Consider the following 27518-nt stretch of genomic DNA (forward strand, 5'->3'; position numbering starts at 1 on the left):
CCTTCAGTTGAACTTTTTCCCCCCAAAAAACCCACTACTCTGTTACGGCAAAGAAATTCTTTCATCAAATAACTCCAAGTGAGCTAAATAATTTCTTGGGAAGAGCACAGAGCTCCCCAGAGCAGCACTTCAAAGTTAGCAACCAGATTCTTGATCCCAGTAGATCCACGTAATTTAGCCATTTAGATTTTTATCATTTATTGGAAATCTTGAGCATAGAACACTATTTACTTGTTGCAATCTGCTGACCCTCTGGTTTAAGAATTAGTTAGAAACAAAGCTAAACATAGCAGAGAGTCCCATTCTACTCATTTCTCATTACAGTCAGCAAAGAAGCATACGAAAAATGTCAACACAGAGTGTGACCTTTGCAACGTCTAGGAACACCTAGGAACAGAACGTCAACTTATCCTCACAGTCACCTGGATGAATGACTGCAATGCAGAAAGCATTACCCAGTATTACATATTTTTAAATCTCCCCCCGCCTCCCCGGCTTCTTTCTGCGGTGTTTATCCATAGCAGAGTCCAAGCCTCGGCATTCCCACTGGGACTGAATTTTCACTCCCATTTGCTCGCGTGAGAAATGAAAAAAAACAAAAGAAAAAAAAAACAAAAACAACAAAAAAGGAGGGTGTTCAGCCACCAGCCCTTAGCACCAGTCAAGCAGCAATTAAGGTAAGAGTGGCTTAAAAATATGACTTACATTAACCTTAACTGAAACAGTGGCTTATACCATAACAAAGGAATATACACATAAAATGGGTATGATAGCTTGGTTTTGACAGCCAGAGAAAGCTTCACAGGTTTTTCTGGTAGTAAGGCCAGTTTTTCCCTGAAGGCAGTAATGCACAGCTGAAGCATTAACAATGATGTTCAATTATTTATCTAAAAGACTCCTTCTCTATAGTCTCACTATTTAATTATTAATGCCATATAAAAAAAAAAAAATTACTCTCAGCAATTTGTAAAGCACAGGTCAGTCCTTTGAAACACGAGACCAAGCCACAATATTCAGCCCGAGCGATCACAGAGCTCACAGCTGCAATTACCGTGCTACTGACAGATTTAAAATGACTTAAGATTTGTGGCTTCCTTCTTTCTTTTCAATACACAAAGATTATCTGCAAACCCGCTGAAGTCAAACACAAGTTCTTCATTTACTTCAAAGGTTTACAGTCTTCAGTAGACTTTAACCTACTGAAGAAGATTTCGTCACGTAGAAGTTATCCAGAACTAGTCAGAAAAGACTAAATGGGAAATAATTAACCAGCCTCCGTAACTGTGATCAAGTACACAAGCTATCAGAAAAACAGAACATTTCATAGGTGGCAGACAAAAATAATTTAATACAATTAATGTGGAACAAGTGATAATCTCATTAAGAACTCCACGGCAATGTCAGGTTCATAAAAATAAAGAAAAGAATTGTAATATTCTAGTTCAGCAAGAAAATGCTCCAGGAAGTTATTATAATACACTATGTAAGAAAAAATTTAAAAGCCAATATTAAAGTAAGAGCTATAAATAAAAAAGAGTCTCAACAGATTATACAGTGAAAGTAAAAGTTTGCAGGACAAAATTAAAAATAAAGTAGGATCTCAAAACATCAGTGCAAGGTTTACGCTAAATATAAATACAAATAGGGAATTAACCAGGTTACCTCATGTGGTGGAAATGCTGCTTCATATGTTCCATTATTTAGTAGTCTATTAATTCCTAAAAAGAAAAAAACCACATTTTTTTCTGATATCTGATAAAAATTCTGATATCAGTTTTTTATACACATTTAATTTCAAGCAGTACAAATTTGCAAGTTGCATATTGAGGATGTAACAATATTAGATGCTCAGGATGCTGCTAAACATGACAGTAATCAAAAATCCCACCGACTGCTTGTGCAGTCTTGGGATCCCTCAAGATTTCTGGCTCTGTCAAACTACAGCAACTTTCTACGGACCAACGCCTACAACTTTTCTCTCAGGGTCAGGCGCTCGTGCCAGATCAAGCGTGAGAAGATCGTTACATTCACGTCGCATTCATCAGAGCATATGATACAGATTTTACGGGTGACCAGATGATGCGACGTGCACGGAGAGTGGGGTGGACAGAGAATCCTCCAGGCAGCAAAACCCCCGCAGGGTTAAAAGCTAACCTGGTGTTATTTTTAAACGCAAGGCAGCTGAAGGAGTTTGTATCAGAGCAGTGCTCTGCATCATACCGGCTACAGCATTTTGGATGGGTTCCTAGAGTCTTCCTACAAACAGATTTGTTGTACTATCAGAGCATGTTCTAAAAAATAAATGATAAATACGCATTAATAATTATAATAAAAAGATTCAGTAGCCTGCAAGAGCACACCCATAGCCAACGGCTTCCCCAAGAAATAAGTACTTATGACAGATTTCAGATTTGTCCGTTCAAATACACAAATTACGCTAAACTAATCTCATAATGAAATTTGCCACCATCAACTTGAAAGGCATTAGGTTTGAACCCTTGTTTTCTATGATTTTTTTACTGCTGCTTTTCTTCAGAAACTCAAGCAGCAACTTTCTGTCATTTCTATCATCTTATTTCATTCTTAGTTTAATTCCTGCAAAGAAAATAGGAAATCACAGATACATGCCCTGCTCACTGCAAATGGAAATGAATAGTTAAGACATCCTAAAAAGTAATACTGTAATAAGAGAGTTGATACAAATTGAACTTAGTCTTCAGGTCAACTGTCTCTGAGCTGCAGGAAGACCTTAAATAAGTCACATGTAGCTCACATGGATTCTGCTGGGCTGGAACTGCTGGGTAATCGCAGAACTACTAGGACCAGTCCTAGAAAACACTCGAAGAGTTTTCTGAGGTATATGGTACCTTTACTGTCAGTCTTGATCACATAAAGTTATCATAATCGCTCAAATTTAAAGAATGAGTCATTAGGTGAAAAATATTGCCAATTTTCACTGAATTATTTGAGAAAATAATTCATGTAATATTCCTTCAACTCTGGCACTGAGCGAATAAAAAGATTTCGAGGAATGGCAAAATTAATTGAGTTTACTCAAATGATACTTTTTCAGCCAAGTAAAGATATAAATCGTTTAATAGCTTCAGGTTAGCAAAAAACTACAGCATTCTCACCCATTTTGGATTTTCCATCTTCATACTTAGTTCTCTGTAGCATGTGATGCACAATTCTACTTCTTGTGGAATTGCTGAAGAAGCTGTCTTTGTTGTTTATCGTAAAACTATTAAAATAATGAATGTATTTTAATATTCAAAACAATGCACAGGTGTTCAAACATAGCTGCTCAAGTGTTTTCTTCTTACAGTGGTTTATTGGATCTTTACCCTCCTTGGTTACAGCACAAGGTATAAGATTTTACATCCCTAGTGCATCTTCTCAGGTGCAATAAATTTAGCATCACCACAAATTATTGTTAGGAAAATGAAACAACTACAACTAAATTCTAAAATTTCCTAATATCTAGGTAATTTCTGTTCTGGATACAGTTATTAAAAAAAAAAAGATCTTCAGAAGCAGTGGTTGTTCTCAAACTCAAGTTACTCATGAGCTGGCAGATGTCTGCGTCCTGGAACTACCAGAACCACTATTTAGAAAAAAAAAATAAAAATATCTCCATGCACTGGACACTTGAGTAGCAGCTCCACAACCGCTTTTTCTTAGAGAATCCTAGGATGGAGCCAAATAAAGCATCCTTTCCCAGATGGCTCTGGATTCCGGATGCCAGGAATCTGACGTGCGGGAGCTTTTGCCTACTCAGCTCTGCCAAAAGTGACACTATTAGAGTTGGTAACGTCAGCTGAGCTGGTTGAGAAATAACACCAAAACCAGGTGATTGTTCCAATGCAATATAGTCAATTACTGGAAAAAAAAAGAGATTATAATGCAATTACTCTGTCTTTCCACGGTAAAGTCAGCGCACTAGCATATAACTTCTTTGCTGAGAAGAAGAAAATCCTGTTTAGCCTAATTTATACTTCTACTTTAAATGAACTTTTCTCTCCTAAAAGAATTACCACAAAACACTTTAAAATTGAAGAAACAGACAGAATTTTAAAATCTAACTTTTCGGGTCCTGAAAAAAATCATGGCATAGTTTAACTACATCACCATCAACACGCTGATCTGAACACATCCAGTTTTCGTTTGGTGTATATATGTTTATACTTTCCGACACAAAAGCATTTTTAAAATGCAGGTCTGATAAGAAAGAAAAAAATCATCAGTGGTTTTAGCTTGCTTCCAGGTGTTCCCAATTTCCACAGCTGTCTCAGGTTTCGTGAAGTAAAATATGTAATTAAGCAAAGCAAACTTGAGCAAGTATTTGCATTTTGTAATGTGAAGGAAAGAAAAACTTCGAAACCAAAAGGCAGCGTTCATTATTTCAGTCAAATTTCTGCCTGAGAATTTCTGAGTGACCATCAAACAGCAAGTAACAGAAAGCAGATTTTGGCTTTAAGAGAAAACCCATAGAAAATACCAAATATGATACTGGGTATTTGCCAGTGACCATCTGTTAACGGCTGCCTCTATGGCACTTGCTTAGAAGAAGTGTGAAAATAAAAAATCCTTGTGGTCTCTGGCGCTGCCTCTCCAGTTCCAGCACTTACTGGTGGATGCGTGCGCGGCTGAAGGGTGCTGTGTAGCAATCTGTTTCTTCCAGATCAGGCAGGGCCTCCTTATCCAGCTTCATTGGATTTCTGGGCAACCAACTTTTCAGCTCTCTCATATTCCTCTGCAAACTGAGACAATAAGAAATCAGATTTACACGCTCTCACCCGCCTGTTATTTCTATCATCAATATTGAGTATTTTGCGGTATCATAATAGAAACGAAACGAAATGAAATGAAATGAAAGCAGGAAACTTCCACAGTAAGTAACTAAAGGAAAATAAGGAGTAACAGCATTTATTTGTGATCTATCTTGCACGCTTTACTCCAGCACAACTCATGCTAAAATTCCGGGGATTACCGTTTGAGATGGGACTGCACTATTGAGTCTGGGGAAAATAATTTTTCCAGGTAGTTCATCTGGCAGAACTACGGATGCTTATGCCGTACTCAAGAAGATACCTAATTACTTTCTCTAGCCCCACTGGACAAGGCAAGGGTCACTCCTCCTCCTTCCCTTGCCTGGCAACTAAGACACTAAAATTCATAAAATTTGAAAGTAAATACAAGACGGCTCAGGATCAAATTTTTATAGCTTTCTGATTTCAATAAAGCCTCCCCCTGCAAAATTTTCCTTAAAATCCAAGGCCTGATATTGCCTTACAAAACAGTATACTTAAACATCAAATAAAGTAAAGCATATGGTTTATAAAGTAAAGGATATAGATTATACAGGATTTAGAGAAAAAACCCCCCTAGGTATGGCTTCCTGCTGTTTCCTAAAAACTGACATTATAAAACACAAACAGATCATAATTTTCGTATCCCCGATTAGATTACATACTGGTAACATAAAGGGCTTTCTTCTACTGGCAACTTGCCTAAATATTGTCTCAGGACCTGTTTTACACAGGGGTAAATCTAGTGAAGCGCAGTTCAAATGCTGTAAGTTACCTCCTTATCGCGTCAGTTTTGCACTCCTTGCCGACCTGTAATTTTTTCATACTCAACTGCAATGAAATATGGGTATTTAAGGAGCAGGTCTCGTATTAAATGAGCGATATATTAAGACACTGTAAGTATATCAGAGATCCAGAAAAAGTCTAAATTTTAGAAAAATACTCCCTAAATAATATTTTTTTTTAGCGACATTTGGGCCTTACTCAATGAATATGTATGCATACTATATAAAGCATATATATCTCATAAGCACAAGAAGTGTAAAGCTTATTTTTATCTGAGGTGAATACTTAATTGCCTGTGCTAAGCAGAAGCACAGCTACCCACTTCCTAATTAAGAGTAATAAGGGATGACACGGTAAGTTGCTCTCAGGGAGCAAAGCGACCTTTGCGAAAACACACCTCTTACCATCAGCAGAAAAAGTTCTACCCCTATTTGACACAGCGTCAGGCAGAAATCTAAGCCGAATGCAGGATCAGAATTTTACGTTTTACGTTTAAAATTCTCAAAATTTTCTTCTTGCTCTGTATTGCCCAGGCATTGATGGGTGCACACTCTGCGCCACTGGTACTGCGCTTGGGGGACGCCACTGGATTTGCCACGAAGCAGTATGAGCCAAAGAACATCGCCATGTTCATGAAGTTGAAACACAGATTACAGTTCCCACCAGGTGCATCCCTCAAGTGTTTCCTTTACTCAAACGAGACCTTACTGTGCGGGTTGACTATTGTTATCGGTTCCGGTGGAAGTTCTCTCAGTACAAAGTTATACAAAGTACATATAAGTACAGTTTTCTCTTTATTTTCTTCATATTTTTTTCTGTTGTACACATGGTGGGTTTTTTGTTTAGTTTTGTTTTTTGAGTTAAAACCCAGGCTTTTCTTTAAGGAGGAAAACATGCAGATGCATCAGGAAGAGGAAAAGAAAAACAATGCATCTGATTTCAGATTTTTTGTTATGAAATTCTTTTAAAATTGGCTTTGTGAAAAGTCTTGGTTATTAATTTTTCCCCTCCAAAAAATCTAAAAAGCTAGTAGATGATTATTATCTTAAAGAAATTACCTCTTGTTTAAAATTAATGTCTGGTCCTTTTAACGAGCAAAGTAATAAAGATCAGCAGTGGAATAAGTTAAAAATTACGTCCACGTTACATTTGCAATTTCAATTTTGAGGCAAAAAGGCTTTTTATCTAAGGTGTGATTGCTTTTTCCTTAAATCACTTACGGCTGATCACTCCAAAACATAGTGCCTTCAGTTAGCATAGAATATTTCAGCTGAAAAGTACATCCCCTTCCATGCACAAAAATAATCCAGCAAGAGAGACCTCTTTTCTTGGCTTACATTATTTTACAGTTGAAGAAGAAACTGATGTTTCACGGAGCTTTCATTCAAAGCGATAACAAATTTAAATTTTTGCGTAAATCATAGGACTAAGTATTAGCATTTTTACTCAAAGTGGCTTTCTAGGTCAAAAGTAGCAGCTTAAACGGATTCCTGACTTCATCTATTCAATGCGGTCTGTTTAATAAGAGTAAAGGGCGGACAGAGGTGGCCTGGTGAAGTCACTGGGGAAATCAGGAGTTCCCGCAATGAGATCAGAAACGTCCCAGTGGAACAGTGCTGCAAAGATACGGGCTGCTACTGCAGGTACGCTCTCACCGAAACCGCTCCAGCTGGTGCCACTGCAGCTTTACGCGCCTTGGCCTATGGGATATTACTCTGAAACACATATATATTTTATTCTTAGCTATGAAATTTAATATTTTATGAAGATGCCAGTGATTTCGCCTTTGCTCAACTTCCACGCTCAACTGTACTGTTCCATTTTACATGGCCGGTCTTTTTTGCAGTTGAAAAATCCTTGCAGGTTACATTTACTCAGCAGACTGCAATGCAAAGAAACACAGTATAGGTGAGTTTGGAATTATCTGATCAGATTCATGGAAGAATATACCAGAATGAAGCAACTGGTCTATGCTACTGGCCATGTCAGGTATTTTTGACAGCAGTCAGCAGCCCTGAGTTTGCTCAGTGTTTGTGCCTCTCAAGACTGGCCAGAATTGTCAACCATATGCCATCGAATTACACAGGCATGGTATGTTCCCATGTTTTGTAATGGGAAACATGGTATGGTTGACAGATTCAACATATGGACACAATCATCACCAAAAAAGGAAAAAAATGATACTATATTTGTTCAATGCAATGATATTAACAATTTCCCTTCAGTGTGCAGACTGAAATCCAAAAGGTTCTAGAAGTCCTTTTGCAAAGAAAATTTATTGCAGCTCAGTTGCTAAACAAAGTCATTTTTGGTTCTCTATCCTTAGAAGTATACATTTATTTAAATATTTTAGTGGGCAGAGTGAAGCTGCATACTAAAGTAACTATCTTTGAATTTTCTTTTCCTCAATGTCACACTTAACCAGCATGAAATCAGCGTCTCTGATATGGCAGATGCAAGACTGATTCATTGGATTATTCAGTCTGAAATCTCAGAGTTCGGACAATTTTTGATACCTACATTATTTGCTTCTATATGCCCCTTCTACAGCTTCCTTTCCTTTGAAAAGATTTGTTGAAGGCTTTCCAAATACTGCTCTGAAGGAGTATGACAAAATTATTTCTATAGTACGGCCCTATGAATAGAATTCAAGCGTAAGGATTAAGTACAATGTTAAGGGTTTTTTTTAAGGTATGTAAATAAAGAAATAGAGAGATACCACATAGATATCGCATATAAGAAAGACAGTATACCAGTAAGCGTTACATTTATCTTACGTCCTTTCATTCATGCTCTTAATAATCTTATGCAGACGTTTTAAAGGACACTTAATACATCTACCATATAACCATGTCAATAAATTCAGAGAAGCGTACACATCACAGCAGGGTCTAATATACTCGTGTTCCCTCGTATTCTTGAATTACACAAACTCTATAGCCTTAAAATTTTACCTTTGATACACACGGGTTTCAATATAGCTCTTCATTGTAGCTCTCGTAAACTCTACTTAATAACTTGGAAATATGAATGAGACATTCGATAAATTACAGAGAAGCAGTTAAGTTTGAAAAGTTGTAAGATGCAAAGGAACAATGACAGGAGGAGAAGTTAAAGTGATGAGATGTGTATGTCAGCAATTTTAGTCAGTTTTCATTTTTAGATGTAGCTTCTTTTTTTCTGTTTTTTTTTTTTTTCCCACACTATTCCTTTGTGCACTGCTTTATATAAAGCGCCAGAAAAAAATATTCAGAAAAATATTCATCCCCAAATTCTCACAAAGTAAATCACGGGTAAAAATATTTGTTTCAAATGAAAAAATCAATCCGGCACAAAAAGTGTTTGTTACTTGGTTCACAGGTACCGTGCAACTTCAGTTGCATGTTTCAGACATCTGCCCTTCTAAATAAGGAAAATAAATTTATTTAATATCTAGGACTCGCCAGATGGATTACAGATGAAATGAGACAATTTTGCAGTGAAGCTTGTTGATTTTGCCTTTGCATTACAAAGCACATCACTTACATTTTTCATAACGCACGCTAAAATGGAGCAAGCATGTGAATGACTGGGAAGAGGAAAAAACGCAGTTGTAAATTTATGTTAGAGATTGTTTCATTTCAATATGTTTTATCTGCTTATGTGTTTAAAGTTTTCTCACTTTACCGTTCAACAGTGCGTTGTCTATTTTTGTTAGCTGATCATCTTGCAAACTGATACCATGAGACTGCTTAAATTGCTCCTGAGAAATAATGAGAGCTCTTCATCACCTAAAGTAACCTAAATCAAATGTAACCTCATCTCAAGATCCACCTTGAGAAAACCCATGATAGAAAACTCTTCCGGGAGATTTCCCTCGTGTAAAAATTTTCATATCTTTTCCGCAGGTAATTAGGATTTACAAGGCATCATTATGTCTGACTAGAGCGTCGGGGAGCGATTACAGCTCCCAGTGTGCCCCGTTCTCCCTCCCCAGCTCCCCCAGGCTCCTTTCGCCCGCTGCCGTGGCCTCTTGTACCCTCCTCCTGGCTGACAGAGGCAGCAGCGGCCGCTGCAGGTGAGGTGTGGATGCGTCTGCCTCCCGGAGAGTTAAACGGCTTTCGCTGCCGCGTACAAGTTACTCCTGTCAGCTGTCACATCAAAATTCCAAACAGCCTTCGGTGCGCGGCTGTTGATGTAGCGGTGCGGTGCGTTGATTTAGCCCCGATCACCGGGACACACGTGAGAGAAGTTACGTTTGCGTGTCTAAGGAGACAGATGACTGCCAGAACCTGAGACAAACACTCAAAAGTGTATTTCACGCTAAAGAAATATGTCTTGGTAACAGCCGGCATAACCGTAGAAATAACTCCAGTATTAAATCTTTGCTGCCAGGATAAGGCCATTTTTTTCCTTCCCCTGGCATAAACATTTTTGCATTACTAAAATGAGAACTGGCAAAGCTCGAAAGTACTGCATCTTGGTACAGATGAATATTTTAACACTTTGAGCTAGCATAATATGAGTTTTCAGGAAAATAATCTAATTTTCCGAGTTTCCTGGATAAATTTACAACTGCGAATGGATTTTCTTTAGCAGGGTGGCTATCTGACAAAATTAGAAGCTACACATCACCCACCAACCTGCCCATGGTTTTGCTCCTCCAGTCAGTGTAATAACATTTTTTCCTGAAAGAACAGCAAAAATCAGCTGAGAATAATCAAGTAGAAGACAGCTGAAAAGGACATATACGTTATAAAAGAACACTGGACACTTTAAAACATGCATTCTCATAGGCAGAAAGGTGAAAAACACTTAAAAAAGGCAACTGAAATAGAAACTGAATAGAAAAGTCATTAAAACACTTTAATTTCATGCATTTTCAAGTCTGAAATTTTTTCCTGAGTCAAAAATCAAGTTTCAGATTTGTAGCTAATAATAATAGCGAATCAACAATTCATTCATAAGACACCCATCAGACAGGGTTCAATGGTGTCATGCTAGTATTCATTTCATATGATCTTTCTTAGCTTTTATTTCATAAAACTCACTTTAGAAGAATCACCCGGGCCTTCCATGCTATTAAATGCTTTATGCACTTAAGGCCACTAGATGCTGTTTGCATTCTCTGAAGTGGTACACCACCACCTTCCCTTGACATTTTGCATCCAACTGAAGAACAATAAACAGCCCGAAAAATCCGATAGTACTAACTGCAACGAACAACTTTTATGGTGACAGTTCTTTTCTCTCCCCTCTTCACTGCTCATAGACACTTAGAGAAACAAGACCAGAAATTCCCAGTAAAGCCTTCCGAGTACCGTTACTTTGAAACCAGAGAGAGACATATTTGCTGCAATGCAAATTTGGCACATCTAGTTTCAGGTTTTCGCCGTTTTTTATGGCCTCCTCCTATTATTTCATGTCATATTTCAACCACACAAAGGCCTCGACGTTGCAGATTCCTTGAGGTATCTGTATCTTTACCGTGGCACTCGTGGGGACAGTGACGTTCGGCACTAGGGGCTTTGCTCCTCACTAGTTCATCTTCTACTTGAAATTTGCCTAAATCCTTTCTACTTCTGCAAGGTTTATTTTTTAGGAGGAATTAAAACAAGCTTATTTGGATACATTATTATAAAAGTTTAACATTATTTTCAGTTGATATTTTATACCCCCCTCCCTCCGTTCTAACATGCACAAAAATAGTACTTTCACTGTGGATACTTTTCCATCACTTCTTAGCCTGGATTCAAACAAGGTGAAAAAGAGCTGCCTTTGCCCATCTGGGCAGTATTTGAGATTGCTTAAAGTACATTACTTACATTAAAGAAGCAACATTAAAGGAGCAAGAAGGAAATATTGGCTGAAAAATGCATGGCCATTGGAAGACTATGTGTCTACCAATCTGTAGGCTGTTGGCCACTTGACACTCAGTACTACTAGACAGAATTGCAAATGAAGCAATGAAGATTCATTAAAGGATTTTCAGACATTCCGTTTTTTAACCAAACCTTTCCTTCATTCCCTTCAATCGCCCTTACCTGTTTTACACAGATGGAGTCCAGCTAAGCTACAGATACAACTAATTTATTCATTGCACACAACAATAATTATGTGTCACAAGAGAAACTTGTAGACACAAATAAAATTAAACGTTTGTCCGTTCCAGAAATATATAATAGATTTTAATTTCTGCTGACAGACCATATACTTAACAAAAGTATCTACAAATTGTCAAAAAAAAGTATAATTCAGTCATGATCTAATTTTGGTGCTGACATAAATCCTGTTTGAAACCACATACAGGACAACAGCGATTACCACCTTTTAAAATGTTAGAAAAATTTCCTTTTGTAATTGAAATACTGAGACTCCATCTATCTTACATATATGATGTATACTATAAATCTGCCAACACATCTGGGTACAATGCCATGCTAAAACAGTTCTAGGATGCTGGGTGGTCCCTCTGGTCATTAAAAAGCATTTTTAATTTTCAGCAACAAGGCAAAATATTCTTAACCTATGCAATAATTCTATTGATTTTGTTTAGATGCCTGGATTGAGCAAAATGAACCTAAAAAGCATGAGTTTAATTCTTCATGTATTGTTCATATATGATACCAACATATGGTATGTTTTAGTGACCATAACTGAAAGCTAAAATTTTGCAACACTGTGCAAGAAAACAAGGGTGTAACTGCATTAACGTACGGCAGGGAAGGTTAGTTCTCGTCTTTGGTTATGTATTAAAAATGGACCGTCAGACACCACTGATAAATCAGATCAAGGCTAAGAGAAATAATCTGTTCGTAGAATCACGGAATATCTCAAGTTGGAAGGGACCCATACGAATCAAGTCCAACTCCCTGCGCCTCACAGGACTACCTAAACCTACCTAAGGACTACCTAAAACTTCTTGGGAGGGAACAGCCCTAGTTCACTGTAATAGTGGCAGAAATGTATGATTTCAGCTTCCTCTGTCTATTGAATGGAGAAAATCGTTACCTCAGGAAAACAATATATGCCACCCAGTTAAGAAAGGCTTGATTTAAATAAGATAGCTCAAGACTTAAACCAAACAGAAGCGCTTTTGACAGAACGTGTCATTAAATTATAAAATGCGTGGTCTCAGGATGTTGTTACGGACGCGTAGATGCCTATTTTTGCATCCATCAAAAGCCACCAGGGGCTAATATAAACAAAGATGAAGACATGAACTCTGCCGCAGGAAGTCTCTAAAGCACAGCTTTTTGGAAAGAGAGACGGTATCATGGAATGCTGCTCTAGATTTGCTTGGTTTCTGTATTGGACACTTTAGACAGGCTGCTGGCAGAGCAAGACAGACCTTGGTTCTATTCTGCTACGGCCACTTTGTGTTCGCAATAACACTGTTCACTTTAATTTTTTAAAAAGTGCAAAAATTAAAGAAATAGCCTGTTCGAAATAGTCACACTAAGCTTAGACAGCAATTTCATTTAAATTCCTATTAAAATCTTTTTAAAGTGAGAAGAAATGGTGATCAATTTACTATTTTTCACGGTTCTATTATGGAGGTGGAAGTGGACAGTGGCCTTTTTTTCTTACCAAATAAACGTGTTTCATTCTGCAGCAAAACCGCCAACAAGGTGAACCAGCAAAATTTAGCATTTTATCTCCTTTTGGTGTCCTGAACTGAGTGGGATAAAAGGACTCTAAGGCAACAGCCCAGAAACAAAGAAACATGGATCAAATACTTTGGAGAAAAAAAAAAAAAGAGAATATATTTACATGTCAGTTAATAATATAATAAATAAAAATGACTTTGAGTGCCTTCCAAATAAAGTAGCGAGTCAGCCCTTTTTTTTTCCTCAAGAGCACTACTGATCCGTGAAGTTACTAAAATGATGAAGAATTAAAACCATTGCTAAATCCTAAATTAATTTGTGACTTCAAGTATCAAAAGCAAGAACTGTTCTTGAATTGGCATTTAGATTGTTTATGCGTGTGTACACACATACGCGAACACTTCTATCTCTAAAATGCTGACAAGTATTATTCAAACTAGAGAAGCTCAAATGGCACTATAATAATATTCTCAAACATATGGAAGATGACTGTTACAGAAAACATTTTCTTTTATGAAAAGGACTTTGAAGGCTTAATGGGATGATGTGGCAACTCAGTATAGATCTGGGTATGGGAAGCAAGTTTTTAGCAAAGATTGCTTCACGATGACTGTTTCTGGATCAGGACCAACGCAAGGGAGCCACGCTGAGATCGCTGAAATCAGCAGGGACATGAAAGATACAGCGATTGGCAATTCAAGCGAGAAAGGAGTGCTGTAAGGGTATTTTCCGTGAGTCACACAGCTTTGGCATCTAGTTACCACTTTAACTCCTGAGGAGGTTTACAGCACACTTAAATGCTCTTCTCTCTCTGCAAGAACATTATTAATCAATTTGAAAAGGGTTTTTTTCTCCTTTAAAAACTTCTGTATTACTGCAGGAGATATTAACTTGTCCTACAAATAAATAACAAATATTTATTGCAAAAAAAATATGATCGAATCTGTTTAGCACATAGAAAAGGAACTCAGTTCAGTTCATTATTCTGCCAAAGGAAAGCTAGAGGACGAAGAAATAAAGGTATCTCATTTTATTCGAAGTACGCCAAAATATTCAGAAATACCCTAAAATCATGGACAATACTTGAGCTCAGACGGGGAATATCTGAAACTGTGCCGAAGACATCCAAACCGATGTGTGAACAGTATTTTCTAAAGACGTATTCTCAGTTTGACTTGGAAGGTAAGTCTGAAAACAAGTACCACAGGTAAATGTGAAAAGAACGGTGCCTATCGTTTGTTTCTCCTCTCTCTCTTTCACCTCACTAAATTAAATACAAGCACGCCTGGCCACAGTGCAGGAAAGACTTCATTCCAACCTTAAGATAAGTAATGAACTTTTAATATTAAGCACTAAATTACAAGTTTCTTAAAAGAGTTTCCACACAATACCTGAAAGGCATCCTGATGTTCATCCTCTCTGCGTATTTGCACAATGTCTCCCATGGACAGTGAATTTTAACAAACATGATATCACTGTTTGTAACAGCTGGCTGTAAAGAGCAGTAACAAACAAATACATATTAATAATTCAAACCTCTATGGCACTCACCTTTGCAAAAGCATTCTTCGGGGTCAAATTCTGCTTTTAGGCCTGAAGTGGCCACGCGAGTCTGAAAACACTGTAAGTGCTCTCAGCTAGTCAAAGGAAAATCAGTAATATTTTTTTTTAGTCCCAAACACTGTAATATGAGTAAACTAGTAACTATCAAAAGCAACCCGTTGGACAGATCTTTGCTTCTAAACACAGCAGAAGTACAGAAAGGCTTTATGCAGCACTTTTTCACCTGGAATAAATGAATTAATTTTAAATCCCCCCAAAAGCATCTTAGATGAGCAGTTTGAAGACCATTCTGTGCGTCTCCCATTTACGGAGCAGAGCGCTCAGCTGCTAGAGCACAGGAACGGCTCGAGAAGGCTGCAGGTCCCGCTCTGCCAACACGGTAACTCCAGGGAATGGTTAAGTAATTGCAATATCTGCTAAGAACTTATACATGTGATCTCTGTATGAATTGAGATTTTTTGCAAATTTACAAGGAATACTCTACACAAATGTTTTTCATCACTCATTTATTTGCACATAAACCAGGAGTTTCAGTATTACAGGTTCCTATATTTATCTTTTTTTATGGAAACACCAGTTCTGCACCCTTCTCCCAGAAGTTTTTGCTTAAGCTGAGTCAGATTAAAGCCTCCTAAAAACCTGAGTAATGCAATATTTGGTAAATAAAGGTAAAAGAAAATGTAGTTAAAGGGTTAACGGAATTCAAAATGTTCACAATTCTACCTACCAGTTCCATCAAGTCATATCACAGCTCAGTAACACTACTTCTACAATTTTATTTTTCTCAAAAGATGTGGATAAAAATATACTACTGGGAGACAATTTAAAACAGTTGATATCTAGAATTATGATCTTATAAAAACATTTTTTTCTTCCTGAAGTCTCAATACTTCTGAATTGACAGCAGCTGAGATAGCAGTATTTATTGAAATCAGAATAAAACCAGGTATTTTTGCCACTAGAACGTAATGACTTTTAAAAGCCTTAAACCCAAATTTTAATCCACTGTCAGGTTAGTTAGTTGTGAATACTCAACATGCTACATCGTCAGCTAGAACTTGCACGGACTTTAAAACACTTAAAAGCTCATTGCTTTAACACAGAGCATGTTAGGTAATTCTATTGAGGTGAAGAGGGAAGTATGGGAGTTTACTTAAGGACAGACTAAATATATGCCTGTTTTATAAGTAATTCATGAAACAGCAAAGTCCAAGACTGTTTTCCTGGCTCTGTTTTCCTTCATTTTTATATTAATACTGTCATTAATAGGATGGATTAACTTGACACTGACAATCGTAACCTCTTGAAAAAAGAGAGAGATATTTATAGTATCGCGCATTCTGCTGGAAGACACAGAGGTTATATATTAAAGCAACATGAGGTACTGAAGCTTCTTCTGTTCTGGAAACATAAGGAGCTGTAATTTTTCCCTCTGTGCGGCACTGCACCTGTGCAGAGGGTACATGTGTGTGTGTACAAGCATGCATCCCCAAAACATGTTAAACACACGCTATCGAATAATTGTTATTATTAATTTAATAGCATTAAACAAATGGTGAGAACAGCCTGGCTGGAAAGGCTTATAGGATTGTCAGGAATCTTTTACAAATCCAGTAAAGCATGGTAGTATTATAAAGGGTTGTTTACGCCACATAAGCTACAAGACTCACCTCTCGTTCTAACATCAACCCTTCTGCTCTCAAATTCTTCTCAAAGGTGCTTCTTTTTTCTACCTGTGGACTTGACTTTTTGTAGACCAAGATGTAATCAATGCGCTTTTTGCCGTCTTTGAAGAAGAGTCCTGATGATGCCATGGCGTCAGTCTGGAGAAGATAAAATAAAAAAACTGATGATGACCCCTATCATGAACTGCATGTAACACAGCATGTCCTAAAGCATGGAGGTGTCCACATATCTGCAGGATGAATATGTAAAGAAGTCACAAGTATAGGCAGTTCATAAGCATCAGTTGCTCAGGATCTCAAACTAATCAGAACAAAACAAAATAAAATAGCTCCACAAAACCCATACGCTAGCTATTTCTTTCAGCTTTGCAAAAAACTTAAAATCTTAAACTTATAGATCGACATGAACTTCTGTTAAACCTTACCTTCCAGTAGGAATTAAAAAAACATATAAGGGCAAGTAAATTAACCCAAGTTTTCCAGCTTTGTACCTGGGCAAATTTTATAGTTGTATTTTCTCCACGATAGAAATAAATCTAAAATCTAAAAAATTTAAAAAGGAAGGCTATTGTTTGGAATGTTTTCCTGGATATTCTAGCTGAACTGCTTTTTCAATGCTACGTTAGCAATGTTTAAATCTTGTCTAGTTCCTTCCCACCGTGCTTGCAAACACGAGGGATTCTCTGACCCTGATACGGAAAACCCTGCTTTACATCCTGCGGCTGCAAGCTGTTTTTGCATTCTGTGTTTTGCATGATTCAGAACAGACAGTGACTGTATCAACTGGTGTCAGACTATGACACTGAAATCTGAAAAGGTAAACTGAGAAACTATCATCATCTTCTGGAGAATGCAGCACTCATTTTCATAGATCATAGAATCACAGGGTGGGAAGGGACCTCTGGAAATCATCCCGTCCAACCCCCTGCCAGAGCAGGGTCACCCGGAGCAGGTGGCACAGGAACGCGTCCAGGCGGGGTTGGAATGTCTCCAGAGTTGGAGACTCCACCACCTCTCTGGGCAGCCTGTGCCAGGGTTCTGCCACCCTCAAAGGAAAAAGTTTTTCCTCATGTTGAGATGGAATTTTCTGTGTTCCAGTATATGTGCCTGTTGCCCCTTGGCCTGTCACTGGGCACCACTGAGAAGAGTCTCACCCCATCCTCCTGACATCCACCCGTTAGATACTAATAAGCATTGATGAGATCCCTTTTCAGTCTTCTCTTCTCCAGGCTAAACTGACCCAGGTCTCTCAGCCTTTCCTCATAAAAGAGGTGCTCCAGTCCTGTGATGGCTGGGTCAAGAAACAGGCCAAATTACAGAAAATGTAACATGAACTAAAGCAACGAACACATTAGAGAATGTGATTAACACGAATTTAAGAATCTATCTAGAGTCAATTATACAGACTACCTACACGCAAAAAAATTCTAAAAACTAAAAATCTCCCAACAAATTCAAACAACCAAATCTAGAGAAAAAAGGAACAAAGGCGGAGAAGACAAGATGTCCAATATAACCAAGCGAAATAATATGGAAACTGGAAAATAATTAGGAGAAATGGACAGACCCAGGAAGACTCATTTCCAATCCTAAATCATTTTGCAAGTTTGTTGAGAACAGGAAATATCCTTTCCTTTTGCTTGGCTTTTGACTGCAGGTTTTTGGTTTTTATTCCCATTAGAAATTAAATTAAATATAACAGAAAAAATAAGGAAAATAATTTATCAGTATATTGATCAAAAAATTGTTGAAGAATAGCATACCCTACATTCTTCTATTTCTGTTTATCTCTAGATATTCAGATAAATAGTATCTGAAGTCTAAATGAAGGTAAAGACTGTTAACCAAGATTATTAGTGCACTGAATATAGGGTCTGCAACCTCTTCTAAGAATTCTGAATGGGAACAGCAGTAAAAACATTGATTTTTATTCTTCTGTTAAATGTCATAGATGTAATGATCTGAAGATACAAGATGCACAGGTTTGAAGGTGAGGTAGTAGACAAAAGGTTTGAAAGTGCAAATTTGAATATGCAAGTTTTTGAATACCCGACCTTTTTTCAGGTTTAAGACACAAGCAACAATGAAGACAAGCACAAGGATTTCACAAAAGCCTGGAGCTCCTTTTGTGGTCCATGAAGCAGGCAAAATCAGATATAAAAAGCCTGTCCAAAATTCCCCCAAAGGGGAGACCCGGAACTTACACAATTTCTGCTCATGCAATTTCTGTACAGATATTCTGCAAATTAAATCTACCTTTTTGTAATACATTTCTAAACTTCTATAATTCTTCAGATTGTTATTTATAACCTTTCTTTCCTCATTTCTCAAACATCTGATTTTCTTCAGTCTTGGAAAGACAGGTTTTCTTTCTCAGATTAACAACAACATGCAAATATGCCCTCAGGTTCATCTGCACCAAATAGAATCATTTGGGGGCAATGCTCAATAAATTATGAGCTGCGCCGACAGTAGAGGGAAATTTTCCATCTGCTCGTCTCAGGCCACTTTCAGAGTCCTACCACCACGGTCCGATATGAGCAATAGTGAAGCCACTTACCACAGTCGCGCAGTGAACCCAGCCCATGTTCTATCGATTTCAGGACTGATTCACTTCAATGGCACTGGCACCCCTAGTCTCCCTTTAGGGCGATTCTCAAGCAATGGTGTCCACCTACATTAGCTGGAACACCTGTGCCAGCAGAAGAATTTATCTGGTGATTTATGTGTTTTTTCAGTTGATCGGAAGGAGCTCTCCCTGTACAGAGAACAGGGAGCAGTAATTTCAATTAAAGGTATGAGTCAAGGCATATTGACCACTATCTACGCCCAGCCCAGTGAATCAGTCTGTGAATACATCGGGCATTCAGGCAAAGCACATCTATTATTTATCTGTTGTTTTGGACCAATAAATCTCTGAGTCATTCTTTCACCTTTTTCTCAAGACAGCAGAGGAGAAAAGCACCAGAAGAAATATTTGTGCAAAGGCTTTACTCTCTTTTACTCTTTTTAAGATCTCCCGTTTCACCAGAAAAAATGTCTATAAAGAGGACTGATCAATGTTTGGTTTTCTCTCTACTCCTCTTAGTTTCTCAGATTTTGTGATACAGTATCCACCTGTCAGCTTTACACACACAAAAAACCCACTTACTTAAGTTGGATTTGAGAAATTCCGAAATTCCTTTTAGAGTATTGCTATATATAGTTCAGCTTGCAAACTCAAGTTTTAAGTTCACCTTGCTCTTCCCAAGTGTTTAAATACGAGAACTTTCAGTCTTATCGATTTGTGTAGTGAAGCTGTGAAGCGCTTCCTCACTCAACAGTAAACTTGTTCATAATGCAAAATCAAAATACACTGGTTTGCATTGCTTTGCCACTACAGATCCGTTGCAGTTCCTTGGTTTTCTTTATTATTTGCCATCATTTTTTTGGTTAATTCCTAGATTGTGATTATTATAACAAATCACATGCTTAATAACACCCTGCTTTGAAGCCTGAAACTGTAAAATTCAAAATACTGACATTTTCATTCAACTGAAGTTTTCAGTTTACACAAGACAAAACAAGTTGATTAATTTAACCTAAATAAGAAGCTTTCGCTCAAGCAAAACAGTGAAACAAAAGTATAATGCAAATACTTAGCAAAATTATAAAATAAAAAGAGTTTACGTTTCTATTCAAATCTGGTACAGGAAGAATTTCCTTGGATTTAGCCAACATGGAAGGATTTTTCAAGGAACTCTTTTTCAGATTCTAATTAATAAGCAATGCCCACTTCACAAAGTGGGAGCAGCTGTTCTACACACTCTTTCTCTCCCCAAATAATTTATATAGCACAGTTCACAGAAATTGTAACTATTTCAACGCCACTGATTTCAGTCTACTGTTCCGCTCTGTAGATGAAACTTTTGCCAATTTTTCACCCCATACATAGAAACAAATATTCTAGAAGACTGAGTTGAACCATTCCCAAAACCGTTACCAAATTTTAGGTCCATGTAAGAGTAAATGACACGGTACAGAAGGCTTCAGTTTTACGGTATTACTTTATTAATAGCTAAACCCCTAGAAAAATTTGAAACGTACTGAAAATCAGTGAAAAATACACTGTAACATAATATATCAGCATACTTTCTCCCCCCCCTCCCCCTTATACCAGTGAAAAGTTCAAGTTAATGAATAATATGTACTACTATTCAGAAGTTAACTGGAACGAAATGTAGATACGACTTATCTGTTGTAACCATCCATTTGACGTCCACTCAGCCACTGACAAGCCCCAACAAGGCGAACATAACAGCAAGTGCTTAAAGGCTGACAAAATCTCTATAGTATTCGTTTTTATAAATTTTAAATGATTATTTATGTTCTTGCGGATGAGTGATTTACAGACCAAATTGATCTCGGACACAGGTGTGACCATGAAGTACCTAAGTGCAGAGAGAGCGCCTGGTGGGGCTGTGGATACTCCCTCTACCTACTCCTGACTACCAACGTCCACTAACTCAAGTCTGACATGAAAGAAATCGTCTAACTTGTTTATTGCATGTATAAGATTTTCATTACCGTTATCTAACATATAAATGCTAAATGAAGAGCAGGGAAGAAGATCTTTAATAATTATTTTATATGATTACAGTTTTCTGAATTTTGCCAGTAACGGCAATGAAAATAAGCATGATTTCTACCTATTTCATACATATGTACACGTAAACACAGAGGCTGACAACTATGTATTTTAGCATCATCTGTTAGCGGTTTGCTGCTTATGCACTTTGCAAGTTGCTTTAGAATGTATCTAAAGAATAGTTTCATCTACCACCCTCACAATCAACAGTTATAAATAAAACAGCAATAAAAGCACAAGGCGAGTGCAGGGAGCGCGCTGGACTCAGCCCGGAGAAGGTTATTCTGACCCAAGGGACCCACACAGGGAGGAACAACTTTTACACCAGGGTGCAGCTCAGGCAGCGAAGAGTCTGTGTTTCAATTTAAGGACTGTCGTTTACTTAATAAAAAGAACATAAGGAAGTTTCATATTTATATGGACATACAGAGAACATCAATTCTCAGCCATAATCAACAACAGGAGCATTCACTTACGTAAGTGCCAACTGATACAGCACACAAGAATTAAGCCCCCACAGCACGGTATGTTTATTTTGTCTCTACAGTAGACAGGATGAAGGTCATCTTTCCTCCGTGTGGGTGGTGTAATTTGGATTTAGATTTGTAAAATTATGTAAAGGAAAGTAAATATACCAACAGCCTAGTGTCTGGGATCCAAACGATAGATGGAGGTGCACAGCTGGGCCTCAGGACTCTTCTTTTACAATTTGCACCCCAAAATTGCTAAATTTCTCTTCCCAAAATCATTTTATTTCAAGGTGATGATGTTTAGAACGTTCATTTCCTCCCTAAGACAGATTGTGAATTCTGACAGCTAAATGTGCTAGAGAAAAATCGTTTTGATAAACTCTTAGCAATAATGAAGCAACATATTAAAGACAGACTTACTCAAATGTCTTGGGTTTTTTTCCCAGGGAAACTATAAGAAGAGAAGGGAAGGGAAGAATCTACAAGTAGAAAAAGTGATGCTGCTACTGGAAATGGAAGTACTGAGTCCCAGCATCCATAATAGCACCATCTCCCCAGTAGCATTTTTTACAGACAGAGACGTAGGGAAAATTTGTAGGACCAGAAAACACTGGAGGAAGAATGAAAGACGAGGAAAAAGACTTTGAAATGTATTTCCTTCCTCAAGGAAACAACAACGTGTTCACTGACCTACTCTGACAAATAAAACTTTTGTAAACACCACCATAGAGTTTATTGGTATGGGGCCTTACAGCCCAAACGGGACTGTAGGGAACACACACATACACACACGCATACACAAATATAAAATCACTTTGTACACTCACTAGGAAAATCAGCCTGGAATGGAGGAGTAAGAGGGGGAGAACAAAGCTTACAGTGACAAAGGCACTGGTTATCAGAGGTGGGGCAAGGAAAAATGGTTTTCTCTATCTTTTCATGTCTTGGTTTTTAAGAGCTGTTTCAGAGATAATAATGGATGAGTTCGGGGCTGTTAAATCATGTATAAGACAGAAGTAGCCATGGAAACAATTCGAGGAACTAGGGCAGGAATTTTGGCAGAGGTAAAGTCTGATGTGTGAAATTCTTGGGCACGGTAACTACCTAAAACTGCAAAATGTACATAAACAGCTTCCCTGTTCTAGCTCTGAGTAGAATGGTCATTTCTCGTAAAAGACGACTTTCTTCCAATATAATTTATTATTGTTCTTACAACTTCAGAAGATGCTATTAAGTAGAGTGATTGCTGGCTGATTCACGAAAACCACCTCTTTTATTTTGATTACTAATGCTCCCTAATACTGTTACCATGAGCTTTGCATTAACATCTTCAGTACGATTCCCACTGAAGGATGCCGCCATCTCAGTGGTTAGTGGCTACAGCCAGAGCTTACGACTCAACCCTTACCTTTAAGTATTTTCTGGAAATAAATGCATTTCTGATGCTAACTACAATGGCCTTATTTCCATGAACAAAAATGAGTTTCCTAATTAATGCTTGCTTTGTTTCAGGTTGTTTAAAAAAAAAATCAAACCTGGGACCCCAACAAGGTTACAGACTTAAGTTACACGGAATTAGGGGTGAAAATATTTTAAGAGATTTTAAAATACTACTAGAATCGTTTTTTACATTTTAAAAATCATACTCTGATTAAGAATACTCTAAGGTGTGCTTTATGAGAAATTTTCTAAGCACACGACTAAGATGACAATCAGCTTTTTGTGTATAAAGGGGTTTGGAATGGATAAGCCCGAAATTAATTTATTATACTAATCCTTTCAATTACTTAATTCCAAAAGTACAGATTGATTGATTTTAAGTGTATATTGTTTTGGGTTTTTTTTTCTTTTGCAAATAACCATGAGCATAATAACCTAGGAAAGAAAACTGGGCATATATTTGCATATGCAAAGATATACAAATTGTCTTGGGCACCAAAGACAACGCGGCCTGGTTAACAGCGACGGGCTGCCGTAATTAGCCACGCTAATGTACTTGTGTGTGTATTATACGGTACTGTGCAGAACCTGGCTGTCTTCTGAACAGAGAGGAAGACTTCCAGAAATACCTGACCTTCCGAATACGACTGCACTTTAACTTTTTAGGAGTGAACTAAAGAATTAGCAATTATTTTAGCTTCTTCACAGAGGACGTTTTTTTTTCCTTTTTTCTTCTAGTCAGACTTACAGAGCAAGCATGAAAAATAAATTTGCATATAGTATGAAAAATGCATTTTGCTGCAGGAAAGGAGGGGGTTTAGGTAATCTTATGCAAAATGTTGAAAGGAAGCATGTTCAGTGTTACTGTATAAGGAAGCAGCAATGTTTGGAGACAGGAGGAAGCTTCCCATTCTTAATATTTTACCACTTCTATTTGCTCTTTAAGTCTAATAGGGAGGCCTTAATAAGAAGCATACTGACATGATCACTGAAAGGTTTTCTTTCTGTGTTTATTTTTTAAAACTTTCATCTTTATGATAAAATCACTTACTGCTTTTCTTGCATGTCCTGAAATATTTTCTGATTTATTTTCTTCTCTTTTTAAACAAAACCTCACCGCAGATGAAAGCCGTGCACTAGATGCATAAACATGAAGTTAACTTTTGTTGCACTTTACCATCTCATTCTATTCTGGGATAATGATTTTATCTGTTAACATTCCTTTTAAACTTTATTTACTTTTCGTATTATTAGACTGCGTTTGCAGACTACTCTTTATCTATCTAGGCTCCCTTTGCTATTCTCCTTTCCAGTACACTGTTCTCAGCTGACATCTTGTTCTTATTTATACACTAAAACATTTTTATGGCCAACCCTTCTCTTTCAGTACATGTGCCTGACTTCCACTGAACACAGGAGCAAGATTATGAGGGAAAAAATGTATGTGAAACTAGTGATAAATTGACAGGATTAGAACACGTAGCACAGATCTCTGCAACTGTGAAAGTCATGGAATTAAACAGGAAAAAATTAAAACAGAAAATAATTCCTACGGAAGTGTGGAAAGTAAAATATTAAGAGTGAAGAACACTTTTATCCTGCAGATATGACTTTTAGTTTATTCCATTTTTCAAAACCACCATGAAATTCTGTAAGCGAAATACTTGTTATGCATGAGAGAAAGGAAAATATATGTTCAAAATCACAAAGTATCCAATAAAATGTGTAAATAACGCATTTCAGGTTTTCATGGGTGGATTTATCCTTTAATAATCACAGTAATAACCTACACTGATCATACTGACTTTTGCTCATATTATAAGCTGATCAGATACAATCCACCATATATTTTGGCCAATTGCTTATTTAAGATCTTATTTAAAATTCCCTAGAAGTTCTGTAACGTTTTTGGAGACTGAAAGAGAAATCGTTGCAGATCCTACCCAACACAAAACTAGCCTGGACATGCAGTATTATTAGTGGGTATTGGTGGACACCAGAAAAAGGCAGGAGACTAAGCTAATGTATAGGCAGCATTTTTTACAGTTTCTGAACACATATGATAATATGTGAACTTTGTTCTACAAACCCTTTCTTTACCTTGCCAGATAGCAACATACACTATCTAGAAAAAGAAAAAAAAAATCTGATAAAAAATTCATCAGATCAAAATGAGTAACAGTAAAGTAGTGAATGAAAGGCCATGGAAGTGTAATTTCTCTAATATTCCTATCTTGCCACTATACATGTGATAGTAATTGGTACAGAAAGGAAGTCGCTGCTACCAACTTTGCTGTTTCTCTGGACAAATGTTGCCTGTCGTTCAAGTGATAAAGTCTCTTTAGCCTGCTTTCCCTTCTTAGAGGAACTAGAACATTTCAAACATCGCATTTTCCCATCAGGGACCTTCTCATTTCCTACATTTCCCTTGCAATAGCAGATACTACTCACTCCATCCTTCGCCCAGCAGCCACTTGTTGGCATCATTCCTCTGCATGAGATCCCTTGGCAGAATCGCATACGCGAGGTCATCCTTTCTACGCAATCTCAACAGCAGTTGGTGATGAAAAGATGGCAGAGAGGGATAATGAAGACAGCTTTTTAATGGGTCTGAACGACTCACAATTTTTCAATATTAAATCTGTGGATTCTGAAATGATACCAACCCAAACTAAAGGAGATTATGAATTATAAATCATAATCAAGGAAATGAGAAAAGCAGATGACTATCAAGATGAATGTTGGCACCCAGATGCTATGTCAAAATTACCTGATGTTTCTAAAGCTTTAAAACTGCAGCAATACAAACCAGATTTATGGAAAATGCCGCATCATGTATGTGACCCGAACCACTAAACAATTCTTGAAAAAAAATGTGTATCGGCTTCCATCATGCCAGTAAGACAATTTCATTACTGCTGAAGTATTCAAGTAGCTCATCACTGAGACAGGTAATAGTACCAAGCATTAATTGCAAATAACTTTTTCAGCAATTTTCTCCTGAGTCTCTCAGGTGTAAAACAACTCTCCCAAAACAAGCCTAAATTAGAATCATTAACAAGCAGAGAATAAGAATAAGCTTTTATCCTTGTACACTTTGCCAATGCGGGGTTTCTCATTTTCATTCTCTGGCCAGACTGAGGAGACATCTTAAATCATGATAGATCAGTTTATTTTCCAAATATATGAGAGTACTTACCAGCTGTAGAGCTGCTTCCGTGCTTTCAACAGTCTCAAAAAGAATTAGAAGCCTCCTTTTGCTAGTTTTATATCCGTTTTGGGAAGAAGTTTCCCTTAGACATCTCCCACTAATTGCCACAAAGACTTGTACAATAATCGAAAGGCAAAATAGTAACCTGTTTTTCTAACAGCAGACTCATCTAAATCCCCTTTGCCTTCTTCCCGTGGAGGCAGGCAAATAGGCAACAGGAGGAGAATCCTGCCTGGGTGCCTCATTTGCAAAACCAGTCTGAAAGCAGAAGGCAGTTTCCCGAAGCGATTGCTGTGATAAAAGGACTTGTCAAGGCTAAAAGCCAGAAGTGGCTTCGGAAGACTGTTTTTAAACGCCGAAGCACTTTGTTCAGTAGGTCAGGACGTACGAAGACTGAGACATAAGAAGTGCGTTTTTGTTTAAACTTAACACAAGTACAAGGCTCCTCTTTAAACTTTGAAAGAAAGTTAGCTTACTGGCTGCCTATGAGCTTTGTATCAGTTGTGGATACAGGCTTGGAGAAAACACAGCTAGCGATCATCTTATATTTTACTTGAAAATACAAAAAATATTTTGCTTTATCACAATGAGATGCCTGTTTTTAGATAAATATTATCCGTAACTAGATTTTTTTTGGTAGTGGCTTTACCTGTTATTAAAAACACTTAGTGCTCAATAACATACTCTAAATTCTGCAGATTCTGCGTTATTTTTCCTGTCTTTTAGACCACATTTAACATAAAAGGCTTTGTCTAACCTAATCAACAAAATCACAAATGAACATCCATTGTTATTTCTGTCTTAATTCAGCTAGCCTTGCAGAAACAGACAAAAAAAAATCATCTGTGAACACAAAAAATTTTCATTGCAATAGTTTAGATTAAAATATAACCCTTCTCTGCCATTACCAGAGTTTCGTTTTCACGTCACAGATTTCCGGTGTGTAAATAGGATTGCCTCTAAAACTATCTGAAAGTTATTAGATAGCTGTTATTCTAAGAGGGGTTTTTTTTGAAGCATGCCAGGAAATGAAGCCTGAGGGATCACATCAACCTGCTCCCTGTGTTCCAGAATCCTGCAGTAATGATGACGAGTGTGACGGAGAAAACGAGCTCTACAACAGTTACACGACTCTTGTGAAAAATGCACACAATACTAAAACCACAAAGTGCCACAGGCCTAACAGACGAGAGAAGTGTATAACGGCCTACTGAAGAATATACTGAATCTAAAGCACAGAACCTTAAAGCAATTTAAGCCTTTCTAGATTTGTAGCATGGGATTATTCATGCCTTTATATAGCAAAAATCAGAGAATCGTTGGTTAAAAAAAAAATTGT

General features: G+C 37.4%; 1 protein-coding gene across 6 annotated transcripts in view; it reads right to left on the reverse strand.

Annotated features, from left to right (window-relative positions):
- Window positions 1-27518, reverse strand: part of ANO3 (anoctamin 3) — a 205900-nt gene that overhangs the window by 43945 nt on the left and 134437 nt on the right. For 5 of the 6 annotated variants that reach the window (XM_074586270.1, XM_074586272.1, XM_074586273.1 and 2 more), the window contains 6 exons: window positions 16417-16569; window positions 14575-14675; window positions 10217-10261; window positions 4629-4760; window positions 3135-3241; window positions 1663-1718 (listed from right to left, as the gene is read on the reverse strand). In XM_074586270.1, coding sequence (XP_074442371.1) covers window positions 1663-1718; window positions 3135-3241; window positions 4629-4760; window positions 10217-10261; window positions 14575-14675; window positions 16417-16569 — 594 coding nt within the window. The remainder of the gene's footprint in view (window positions 1-1662; window positions 1719-3134; window positions 3242-4628; window positions 4761-10216; window positions 10262-14574; window positions 14676-16416; window positions 16570-27518) is intronic. The other variant, XM_074586271.1, reaches the window with a different exon arrangement.

The sequence above is a fragment of the Larus michahellis genome, chromosome 4 (genome assembly GCF_964199755.1).
Source record: "Larus michahellis chromosome 4, bLarMic1.1, whole genome shotgun sequence".
NCBI lineage: Eukaryota > Metazoa > Chordata > Aves > Charadriiformes > Laridae > Larus > Larus michahellis.